The 12,569-nt window shown below is 46.7% G+C and overlaps 1 protein-coding gene across 1 annotated transcript in view; it reads left to right on the top strand.

The window, feature by feature from the left end:
- The window catches only part of DNAH3 (dynein axonemal heavy chain 3), a gene marked incomplete at its 5' end in the record, with an annotated part of 77,721 nt that extends 65,584 nt beyond the window's left edge, over positions 1-12,137 (top strand). Inside the window, 9 exons of the mRNA XM_081965497.1 lie at positions 1,540-1,759; positions 2,175-2,419; positions 3,346-3,462; positions 4,856-5,013; positions 5,832-5,999; positions 7,626-7,768; positions 8,510-8,714; positions 9,951-10,088; positions 11,388-12,137. Coding sequence (XP_081821623.1) covers positions 1,540-1,759; positions 2,175-2,419; positions 3,346-3,462; positions 4,856-5,013; positions 5,832-5,999; positions 7,626-7,768; positions 8,510-8,714; positions 9,951-10,088; positions 11,388-11,741 — 1,748 coding nt within the window. The 3' untranslated portion in view covers positions 11,742-12,137. The remainder of the gene's footprint in view (positions 1-1,539; positions 1,760-2,174; positions 2,420-3,345; positions 3,463-4,855; positions 5,014-5,831; positions 6,000-7,625; positions 7,769-8,509; positions 8,715-9,950; positions 10,089-11,387) is intronic.
- Between the last annotated feature and the right edge of the window lie 432 nt (positions 12,138-12,569).

A 12,569-nucleotide genomic window follows, 5' to 3' on the forward strand; every position in this document is an offset into this window, starting at 1 on the left:
CCGAATCCATTGGCGATGTCCATTTTGCCCCCCAAATTCATGGGGAGCTAACCCTAACCCTAACTGGGTTTTCCCCCCAGTGAGATTTTCCCATGTATTTTGTCAGGGAAGGTAGATAGGGTGGGCTGGAAAAGTCAGCACCCTCCTAACCATAACAATGTTCTCCGAATCCATTGGCGATGTCCATTTTGCTCCCCAAATTCATGGGGAGCTAACCCTAACCCTAAGTGGGTTTTCCCCCCAGTGAGATTTTCCCATGTATTTTGTCAGGGAAGGTAGATAGGGCCGGCTGGAAAAGTCAGCACTCTCCTAACCATAACAATGTTCTCCGAATCCATTGGCGATGTCCATTTTGCCCCCCAAATTCATGGGGAGCTAACCCTAACCCTAACTGGGTTTTCCCCCCAGTGAGATTTTCCCATGTATTTTGTCAGGGAAGGTAGATAGGGTGGGCTGGAAAAGTCAGCACCCTCCTAACCATAACAATGTTCTCCGAATCCATTGGCGATGTCCATTTTGCTCCCCAAATTCATGGGGAGCTAACCCTAACCCTAAGTGGGTTTTCCCCCCAGTGAGATTTTCCCATGTATTTTGTCAGGGAAGGTAGATAGGGCGGGCTGGAAAAGTCAGCACCCTCCTAACCATAACAATGTTCTCCGAATCCATTGGCGATGTCCATTTTGCCCCCCAAATTCATGGGGAGCTAACCCTAACCCTAACTGGGTTTTCCCCCCAGTGAGATTTTCCCATGTATTTTGTCAGGGAAGGTAGATAGGGTGGGCTGGAAAAGTCAGCACCCTCCTAACCATAACAATGTGCTTTGAATCCATGGGCGATGTCCATGGCCAATGGTAGAAGAGGACACTGGGTCATCAACCTTTGGAAGTTCACACATTCTTACTTATGGGGATGGCATGCACACTTCTTTTGGAAAAAAAAGACCTTTATGGAATAGAATAGAATAATAAGAGTTGGACCTTGTAGGTCATTGATTCTAGCCCAACCCGTTGCTTAAACAGGAGCCCCTACACCATTTCTGACAGATGGTTGTCCAGTCTCTTCTTGAAAGCTTCCAGAAGTGAAGCTCCCAGAACTTCTAAAGTCAAGTCATTCCACTGTTAGGAAATTTCTCCTTACTTCTAGGTGGCTTCCCTCCTTGGTTAGTTTCCATCCATGGTTTCTTGTCTTGCCTTCTGATGTTTTGGAAAATAGGTTGACCCAGAACAATAGAATAACATATTAATAAACTTCAAAGGGATCTTGGAGTTCTTCTAGTCCAACTGCCCTGCTCGAGCAAGAGACCCTACACCATTCCTGACAGGTGGGAGTCCAGTCTCATCTTGAAAGCTTCCAATGATGAAGCTCCCACGACTCCCAAAGGCAACTTCTGTTTCATTGGTTGATTGTTCTCACTGTCAGAAAATTTCTCCTTATTTCTAGGTTGAACCTCTCCTTGTTCAGTTTCCATCTGTTGTTTCTTGCCTGGCCTTCAGGTGCTTTGGGAAAAAAATATTGAAAACAGTTGTGTGTCTTGACTAGGTTTGCTGAAGTTCGCCGATGATCTTGGAATGGAGAACATCCAGACCATTTCTTTGGGACAAGGACAAGGCCCCATCGCAGCCAAGATGATCAACCGGGCGATCAACGATGGAACTTGGGTTGTGTTGCAGAACTGTCATCTGGCCACCAGCTGGATGCCTGCTTTGGAAAAAATCTGCGAGGAAGTCATCGTGCCTGAGAATACCCATGCCAAATTCAGGCAAGGATTTAATTTAGTCTCTTCTTAAAGGCAGTAGAAGGGACGTGGTGTGCTCAGGGGCTAAGACGCCGAGGTTGTCGATCGAAAAGTCGGCAGTTTGAATCCCTAGCACTGCATAACGGAATGAGCTCCCGTTACTTGTCCCAGCTTCTGCCAACCTAGCAGTTCGAAAGCTTGTAAAAAAGCAAGTAGAAAAATAGGGACCACCTTTGGTGGGAAGGGAGCTTTTGGGACTTTTGGATTTCAACTCCCAGAATTCATGCTGGCGGGGGAATTCTCGGAGTTAAAGTCCACAAAGTTGCCAAGGTTAGATGCTCCTGCCCTCTTCTGGACAAATGACCATCCAATCTCTTCTTTAAAACCTCCAGTGACGGAGCGCCCATCTCTTCTGAACTTTTCTCTTCTGGCTTCTCAGGTTGTGGCTGACCAGTTACCCATCGGAAAAATTTCCCGTCAGCATCCTCCAAAACGGGATCAAGATGACCAACGAGCCGCCCAAAGGTGTCCGCGCGAATCTGCTCCGCTCCTACCTCAATGACCCGATTTCCGATCCCGCCTTCTTTGGCAGCTGTGAAAAAAAGGAAATTTGGCACAAGATGCTGTTTGGGCTCTGCTTCTTCCATGCCCTGGTGCAAGAACGGAGAAACTTTGGCCCGCTGGGTGAGACAGGAGCCCCCAGTTTGCTCTTCCCAGTTGCATTGGGATTGTCCCGCTTGAATAGCCTGAAGGTTCTTCAGATTTCTGTTGAGGCTGTTCTTTGTAGACTTGTAGTCCTCAACTTACAATTGGTTACAGTCACCGTTCAGAGTTATCGTGGACCTATGATTTCGTTTCATTTTTTAAATGAAGGAATCGAGGTTTTGTTGAGGTCAAGACGGTTACTAGAACCGTGGTGGCGCAGTGGTTAGAATGCAGTATTGCAGGCTAACTCTGCCGACTGCCAGCAGTTCGATCCTGACCAACTCAGCCTTCCATCCTTCCTTGGTTGGTCAAATGAGGACCCAGATTGTTGGGGGTAATAGGCTGACTCTGTAAACTGCTTAGAGAGGGCTGTAAAAGCACTGTGAAGCAATGTATAAGTGCTGTTGCCCTTCCTTCCTTCCCATTTCCTTCCTTCCTCTCTCCCTCTTTCCCTCCCAGTGGTTAGAATACAATATTGTAGGCTAACTCTGTCCATATACCAGGAATTGGATTCAGAATGGCTCAAGGTGGACTCAGCCTTCCAGCCTTCTGAGGCTGGTCAAATGGGGACCCAGATTGTTGGGGGCAACAGGCTGACTCTGTAAACCACTTAGAGAGGGCTGTAAAGCATTGTGAAGTGATATATAAGTTTAAGTGCTATTGCTGTTGCTACTTCCTGCCCAGGCCCTTTTGCCTAATGAGAGTTTCTCCCGCACGAGAGAGCCGTGTCGTACAAATTACAACTAGCAGAATAATAGAGCAATAAAGGCTATTGTGGTAACTCGAGGACCAATTCATTGATTATAGCATAATTTCAGGATTGCATTTCATCTCATTCATGTGTCAGAATAAACATCTTCCTGTGCTTTTCCTTCTCCCGCCCCCCGTCCTCCCGAATTGAACAGGTTGGAATATTCCCTATGAATTCAACGAATCTGATCTTAGAATCAGCTTGAGGCAAATCCAGATGTTTCTGAACGAATACGAAGAAACCCCATTCGAAGCTCTAACTTACCTTACAGGTACAGGACACCTTCTGGCTTGGTTTGCATACGACGGTTAAGACCCGATCTGTTGTACTACCCATGGTTTATTGAACGAGCTACAGTGGCTGCATTTGCACTAACGTTAAGCTATGGGAAAGGGTTGATTACAAACCATGACAGGCACTTGCTACTGTGCGATTGAATTGAATTTGATCAAAATCAAATTAATTCCCATTTACATTGAACACAGCCCTGTCCGAACCAGCAGGATGCTCGCATAATGCAAAACCATACTTTAATGAGAATAGATTTCCCTCTCCCAATTTCAGCGGTGAAAAATAGAACAGGAATTCCCTATCATTTTAGTCTCTTGTCCAGATCTGCTTGCGGTAGATTCTTACTCAGGTTAATAAAAAAGAGTGCATAATTTAGTGTTATTAAATACCAGGCCACTAAAGTTTGTTTAACCCAGGGGTCAGCAACCTGCAGCTCTGGAGCCGCATGTGGCTCTTTCACCCCTCTGCTGCGGCTCCCTGTCACCGGTCAGCGCCACAATTGATAGGGATTTCGGTTAGGACAGGTAGAGGAAAAAGGATGCCGTGCTAGGAGGAGACTCTGCGGTGGGGGAACTGGACTTCTGGTCAGCAGAGGAAAAAGGACGCCGTGCTAGGAGGAGACTCTATGATGGGGGAACTGGACTTCCGATCGGCTCCAGAATTGAACGGGGTGCTTCCGTTTAGGACCTTTGTGGCTTTTTGAGTGTTTAAGATTGCTGACCCCTGGTTTAACCCATGAGAAAAAAGTGACATGATCAGTCTTTGCACTTACAACTGCTGCAAACATCCCCAGGGTTGTGTGATCAAAATTTGGGTTCTCGACAACTGGCATATATTCAGCTGCATCCTCCCGGGATCACCTGATTGCCATCTGAGCCTCTCCCAGCCGGCTTCTGACAAGCAAAGTCAATGGGGGAAGCTGGCTTCGCTTAAGGACCACATGATTCACTTAACAAACTACCTTGCTTACCAGTGGAAATTCTGGCGCCAATTATGGTGGCATGACACCAGCTGTGGAAATGCATGTCCACCAAGAGTAATCTGCCATCTATTTTGTATTCTTCCTCAACCTCATATCTTCCAAGTCAGGGGTCTCCAACCTTGGCAACTTGAAGACTTGTGGACTTCAATTTCCAGAATTCCTCAGTCAGCAAAAGCTGGCTGAGGAATTCTGGGAGTTGAAGTCCACAAGCTGGCTGAGGAATTCTGGGAGTCGAAGTCCACAAGCTGGCTGAGGAATTCTGGGAGTTGAAGTCCACAAGTCTTCAAGTTGCTAAGGTTGGAGACCCCTGTTCCAGATGACAACCCGCATGTGTCCCTTAGGTGTAAATCTTCTCACCTTCGCTCTCCCGATGCAACTCTTCTGTTTCCAGGGGAATGCAATTATGGTGGAAGAGTGACAGATGATAAGGATCGACGTCTCCTCCTTTCGCTTCTCTCCCTAGTCTACTGCAAAGAGATTGAAACTGAGGAATGCTATAAACTTTCTCCAGGGGGTGAATATTATATACCTCCCTTTGGGACTTACCAGGTGAGAAAACATGAGGTTGAATGATACTGGGATCGTAACCTACATCAATTAGGCACCATGATTTTTAAAAAGTACTGTGTCAACTCACAAAGCATCCCCAGCCTGCCCTATAGTTGCCATAGAAAAGGGGGGAAACCGAGGAAATAGCACAGCAGCCACACACAGCAGCACCTTCCACGCATATCTTTCTCAAGGCTGTCTCCCAGGTTACCCACAGTAGCTGAAGGGGCCTGATCTCTATAGCCCGCAAAAGTGCTCTGTTGGAGAATGTGATTTATGACACACCCTGGAGGGAGGGGGGGAAAACAGGGTCATAATTGGGCCGTAAATTACATGGGGTCAGAGTTGGCTTGCTATCGGGTTTCTGATGGATGCCTCGAGCCAAGCTTCAAAAGAAATCCAGTTATTTATTAGGAGCAACATGTCGGCACATACCCAAAGGAAGCCAACTCTGACCCTGTCACTGCGTTAATTGGTTTGTCAACTTGTGCTTATATTCTGAGTTATACAGTAGAATGGATTGTTTCTTATCTGACAATGATTAATGCGCATGCCTTCTGATCTTCCGTTCGCCTGCTGAAGGAGGTGGGCAACATAGCTCTTGCCAAAATGTAAGATTTAGATAGTAAGATTTGTACTTTATTTTATCTTATCTTAAAGTTATATTAATGTAATTTTCAATTTTCAATTATGGTGTATATCATATCATATATATAAAAGTACCTTCTGACAATCTACCGAACCTGCTCCTCGTGTCCTTGATAAAATGTACAGTTGTCTGAATTCTTTAGCTTTGGCTCTGCCTTGTTTTGTCCTAGTCTTACATAGATTATTTGAGAACACTGCCAATTTCAACCCATCCTGAAATATTCGGCCTTCACGAGAACGCCGACATTACGAAGGATAACCAAGAGACCAACCTGCTTTTCAACGGGGTCTTGTTGACGCTGCCAAGAGAGGCTGGAGGAGGAGGGAAATCTCCACAGGTACAAATATTGCAAAACAAACGCATAGATACATGAGCTCTGGCCTTACCTTTTGAGGGCAGGCAATGCTCAACTTACAACCATTATTTTAGTGACTGTTCAAAGTTACAGCAGCATTAAACACAGTGCCTTAGGACTGGTGTTCACACTTACGACTGTGGAAGCATCCCAATGGTCATGTCGGGTGTTTGGCAACTGGCATGTATTTATCATGTGTCCTGTGGTCGTGGGATCACCATGTGTAACCTTCGGAGTCCGGTTCCAACAAGCAAAGTCAGTGGGGAAGCCAGATTTGCTTAACGACCGGATGATTCGCTTAACAATTCTGGCAAAAAGGACATAAAATCAGGCAAATCTCACTTAACAACTATCTTGCTTAGCAACAGAAATTTTGGGGGGTAAGTGGAGGACTACCTGTATAGAAGTTGTGGTCGCATCGGATGTTGGGGGTATTGGCTACTCCCGTGATGGCGAACCTATGGCATGCATGCCAGAATTGGCGCACAAAGCCCTCTCCGTGGGCATGTGCGCAGTCGCCAGCTGGTCTTTGAAAATGGCCCCCCAAAAGTGGCTGTTTTTGGGCTGTTTTCAGACCATTTTCCAGGGCGTTTTTGGCCCAAAAAACCAACCCAAAATTGCTGGGGAAAATGCCTGAAAATGCCCCCAAAATAGCCTAAAATGGCCAAAAACCAGACACGCGCACCAGCCAGCTGGGTTTCTGGTGCTCCGGCATGCACGGATGTTCTTATTTGGGCATTTGATGCCAAAAAGGTTCCCCGTCACTGGGCTACCCTGTTCCCCAAAGCCTGCAGCCTCTATAAGTCCAAGTCAGCCTGTAGAGCAAACAACAACAACCCATTACTCGATCTTTAGACCAAATAGTTTGTGCTTTGATTGTGATGGAATAGAAATAGAATAGAAATGGAATGGAATGGATGGATGGATGAATATGCTGTTGTTGAAAAAAATAAAGGCTTCCCATCCAGAGGTCTCCAAAGAAAAGCAATCAAGAGCAGGGGTCTCCAACCCCTGGCCCATTGACCAGCACCGGCGCATGCCAGCAATGAGGCCACGCAAACAAGTGAAGCCCCCTCCGTGGAATGCAGGCACTACACAAAACCACGCCCCATCTGGTTCATGGAAAACCTCTCTCCACGGAACCGGTCCCTGAAATGAGCTGCCCTCGGAGCTTTGCATCATCCCTGACCTCCGGTCCTTCCGACACGCCCTAAAAAGTTGGCTTTTCCAGCAAGCCGGCCTGGCCTGTTAATTTTAACTCATTTTTAAATGTATTGTTCTATAAATTCGATTTGTTTCTTTGGATATATATTTAATTTCTTCTTAACTTTTGGGATGTGTGTTTTTTAATGTTGTACGCCGCCCTGAGTCCTTTGGGAGAAGGGCGGCATATAAATCCAATAAAAACAAACAAAACAAACAAACAGATGCCCAAAAGGCTGATATCTAGATGGTTAATTAAAACTCCGAACAGAGACATCAACTTTTGCCACAAAACACTGAAAAAACAATGCATGTGAAAATACGTAAAATAAAACAAACACTAACAAAGCATTCGCCATTTCCCAGTTGATTTCGCCTCTCGGTGATCCCATCTCCTAATTTCAGGAAACGGTTGAAGAATTGGCTCAGGATATCCTTTCCAAGCTACCTGATGATTTTGACCTCGAACACGTGATGAAATTGTACCCGGTGCTGTATGAGGAATCCATGAACACGGTACTCAGGCAGGAGCTGATCAGGTTTAACAGGTAAAACTCTGCATGACATGCATACATAAACGGGAGGGAGTCAGGACGTAGTCTTAAAACATTTCAGACAACCAGCACATGTGTGTGTAATTGTGGCATTTGGGTACCTAAAGTGGTACTTCCCCATCCACAGATAAAACTGGTACAGAGTTATCTCAAAGTTGCCTGTGATTTAGTAGCTGCTAATCAACTGTCTCAAGAGATCAACAAGGCTGCTGCTCATGTCACCTTATAACTTTTGACTGTGCTTTTACCTGGGAGACTTCAGAGGTTTATATTATTAGCAGAATGCAATTATTTCTCAGCTTGCTTTTCTTTAGAAATGATGGCTTTAGTGCAGTGGTTCTCAATTTTGGCAACCTGAAGACGTGTGGATTTCAAACACTGGCTGGGGAATTCTCGTCCATGTTCAACAAACTTAATAAATAAATAAATTCTGGGAATTGAAGTCCACACATCATCAAGCTGCCAAGGTTGAGAAGCATTGGATTATGGAGCAGTCCACAAAATTGGAACCTTGGCAGTTTGGGGGAAAGGAGCAACTATCCAAAGCAACAATTAATTCTTGAAGACTTGGGTTCCTTTCCTTTCTCTGCCTTTTCATTCCAACTTATTTGTCTTTCTGGGAGAGCGAGCAGGCAAAATAACAAGAACTGCAACCACTTCCAGCTTCCTCCTCTTCCTCTTCCCAACCTAGCTTGAAAGAGAGTACTCACTTTGGGGGTATTTTGTTTCCATTAGGCTTACGGAGGTCGTCCGGAGCAGTTTGATCAGCCTGGGCAAAGCCATCAAAGGCCTGGTGTTGATGTCTTCGGAATTGGAGGAAGTTTTCAACAGCATGATCGTGGGCAAAGTGCCAGCTATGTGGGCGGCCAAATCCTACCCATCCCTCAAACCCCTGGGGAGTTACGTGACCGACTTAGTGACACGGTTGGTCTTTTTTCAGGTAAGCTTAAAAGTCTCAAGTTGGTTAATTTGGCACCCTTGTCAAAAGCATCATCGCATTCTTGGGAGATACAGGCAGTTCTCGACTTATAGTGGTTCAAAGTGAGAACGGCGCCGAAAAAAAGGGACTTACGACCGTTTTTCACACTTACAACTGTTGTGGCATCCCCATGGTCACACGATGAAACCTCAGTATTTGTGAGGGTTCAGGGATCACGTGACCCCCTTTTGCAACCTCCTGACAAGCAAAGTCAATGGGGGAGCCAGATTCCCTTGGCAACCATGGGATTCACTTGGCAATTATGGCCAAAAAAAAGGTCCTAAAACGAGACAAATTTCACTTAATAACTGTTTCGTTTGGCAACGTAAATTTTGGGCAGGTTGTAACTCAAGAACTTTGGGAGAAGGGCGGCATATAAATCCAATAAAAACAAACAAACAAACAAACAAACCAAGAACTATCTGTAGTCTAGACAAGAGGCGCAAATTATGAGTGCTAACACAACTTTTATTGAACTACCTTTGGTGGGAAGGTAACAGTGTTCTGTGCGCTTTTGGCGTTGAGTCCTGCCGGCCACATGACCGCGGAGACATCTCTGGACAGCGCTGCCTCTTCCGCTTTGAAACGGAGATGAGCCCCCTAGAGTTGGGAATGACTAGCACATATGTGCGAGAGGAACCTATAGCTTTACCTTTCATTAAATGATGAAATGTCCCAGTGGGGTCTTCAAAGATTGCATTCCTTGCTAGAGTGATTATGGCACTTGATGTGTTCAGTTCGTTGAGAAAACTGATCCTAATTGATTGATTTAGCTGCTTTGTTATTTTGGGAGAGCCAGAACAAGCAAATGTCACCCACAATTAATTAACCATAAGCATATTGAATTTATCCTGGCTAATGGGTTTTCGGTCTGTTGGGTTCTTTTCATCTACCAAACTCCATTCTCTGGCAGCTGTAATATCACTTAAATATCATTAAATGTTTTGAAAAAAATATGTGACAATTCAATTCCTGGTGTTTTTATCCCCTTGGCTTTTTTTTTTTTACATGTTACAATTTGGAAAACGCAGCAAAATTTTCTGCCAAGCTAGTCACGGCTCACTGATGTTATTCTTAATCCTTTGAACACAGCACTTCAGACAAAGGATTAGAAATTGAGTCATCCTAGGATACTTGGCGGCTGGTGTTTTGATGCTCCATTTCATCAAAATATTTGTTCATTCCCTTTCATCTCAGGAATGGATCAAACACGGACCCCCGAATGTATTTTGGATCTCTGGTTTCTATTTCACTCAGTCTTTCCTGACGGGAGTCTCTCAGAATTACGCCAGAAAGTATACTATCCCAATCGATCATATTGGATTTGAATTTGAGGTAAAGTGTGTGTGTGTGTGTGTGTGTGTGTGTGTGTGTGTGTGTGTGTGTGTAGGTATGCTGGTTTTGTTGTATTCGGGTCTTTTCCCGTGTAGGATTGAGATTGTCTTGGCAACGTTTCGGCAAGATCTCACTTGCCATCTTCAGGCTTGGGCTTAAATATATATATATACAGCTCATTTTAATTGTGCTTATAATGTGCTTCCTAGCACTGATGTTGTTACCTAGTTGGGTGACAAAATGTCTGCAAGAAACAACCAAGCTCAGAGAGGACCAAGGACTTCCTGGTCCTCCTCCTCCTCCTCTGAAAACCCTACCCTCTTCTAGCACTGATGATGTTATCTAGTTGAGTAATAAAATATCTATAAGGAAACAACCAAGCTCAGAGACCACCAAGGACCCCACAGTTCATCCGTGAACTACAAATATTCTCCTCCATCAAGAACTTTTTCTGACACAGTTCCTGCCCTCTGGAACACGATGCCCTCCTCCCCTCCCCGTGGCGAGATCCACACCCACTCTCTTGGCCCTCTGTGTTCTGACCTAAGCTTCCCAAGATAATGAAGAATACTCCTCGTCCTGATAAAAAAAAACCTTTTATTTAGGTTAAAGGGAATTCCTCTCCGGCCAGCAGTCTTTCATGAAGTTTCACAACTACAGATCTTTATCAGGCTTGGAGAGCTGCCAGGCCGATATCCACCAAATGCCATGCTGTAGCAGCAATTACTTGGCAAGAAGTCAGGAACTGATCTTCGCCCTAATGAATTGAACTAATTGTCTCCTGCAAACTTTCGCTCTTTCTTTATTCCCTATGGGAGAGGCCATTCACCATCCACCTGTGGCCTTACTCCCAAGTCGACCCCTGTTCTTTAGCTGTTCTCTTCATTTGGCAACTCTGCACATGTGCACACTAGGAACAGGCTCCAGCTGTTCTTCTGCCTCACTGATGTCTGACTCCGAAGGCAGCCGATAACTGGCATACGGCTCTGGCCCCCTCTCTGCCTCCGACACAGAGCCCTCATCAGAGCCTTCCCCAGACTCCAGGCCTGGCCCAGGTTCCTCCCCAACCTCCTCGCTGTCCGAATCTCCTGCCAGCTGTGCTGGCGCGCCACAACACTCTGAAAGCTGATGCCCAGCGCTGTAACCCTCGTTTACCAATCCCAGGGACGGCCTTTAACACAGGCAGCAAGCCAACACTTAGTGCAGCCTCTGAACCCCCATCGCCCACTTCCTTCGAAACCAGGAACGTCGGCTGACCCGTTATTTCTTCCTTCTCGTCCCGTCTGCTCCTCCTTGCAGGTGATGAGGCAGGAGCACACCATGAAGCAGCTGCCCGAAGACGGCGCCTACGTCAAGGGCCTCTTTCTGGAAGGAGCCCGGTGGGACAGGGAGACCATGCAGATCGGCGACTCCTTCCCCAAAATCCTTTACGACACCTTGCCCATCATTTGGCTGAAACCCGGAGAGAGCGCCAAGTTTTTGCACGAGCGGATCTACTTGTGCCCCGTCTACAAAACCAGCGCCCGGAGAGGCACCTTGTCCACCACGGGACACTCCACCAACTACGTCCTCTCCATCGAAATCCCTTCCGACCTTCCCCAGAAGCACTGGATCAACCGGGGCGTGGCAGCCCTTTGCCAGTTAGACGACTGAACTGTACGCACAAAAACGAATGTATGTATTCCCGCAGCTTCCCATTAAAAGATGCAAGTTTTGACCTTGGCCCTCGCTGGCAGTCTTAAAAGACCTCTTTATCTTTCTGAGTTTGCCCTCCGGCTGCAAGAACTGCAGAGTTGGGGAACGGAGAAGTCAAGCGTAGTTCTGGGTCGAGATGCAGATTTGAAGAGTGAAAGTTGGGTCTGATGCAGGGGGTGGGACTCACCCGGTTCGGATTGGTTTGGGCGAACCGATAGTTCCGGTGATCAGTTGGTCCCGCCCAGTGGTGGGTTGGAGACAGTATGTCCCGGTACGGGCGTACCGTGCCTGCGGGGAGCACCGGGTACCGTTCCGGTATGGTGCTCCGGAGGTCCCACTTGCCCACCCATCCTCCTTACTTGTATTTGAGCTCTTCGGGGTTTCCGTGCACAGCTCGTATGGCGCCTGTCTGACACTCCGCCAAGCAGCTGGAGCGTCACGGAGGCTTGCGGAAGCATCGCAAGAAGTAAGGACGCATGCGTGCACTGCGTAGGTGCTGAGCGCATGCAGGTGGGAGACACCGGGGCCCATTGCACCGTACCAGTTGCAATGGGATCCGGAACCCACCACTGGTCCCGCCCACCCGCCCCTATTCTATTCCGTCCGGTATTTCCTTTGTTTGAAGCCCAGCTGATCGGCACGGCAGAGTGGATTGCTACCTCTCAGCTGTTTTACTCATTGGGGCTGCAGGAAAAGGTAAGATTTAGTGCTGATTTCAAATGCAATGTGCACATGCGCGAAGGGAACCCGTTGTGGTGGTTAAGTCAAAGACCACCTGTATCTTTT

The sequence above is a fragment of the Natrix helvetica genome, assembly GCF_964273705.1.
Source record: "Natrix helvetica genome assembly, chromosome: 13".
In the NCBI taxonomy this organism is placed as follows: Eukaryota; Metazoa; Chordata; class Lepidosauria; order Squamata; family Natricidae; genus Natrix; species Natrix helvetica.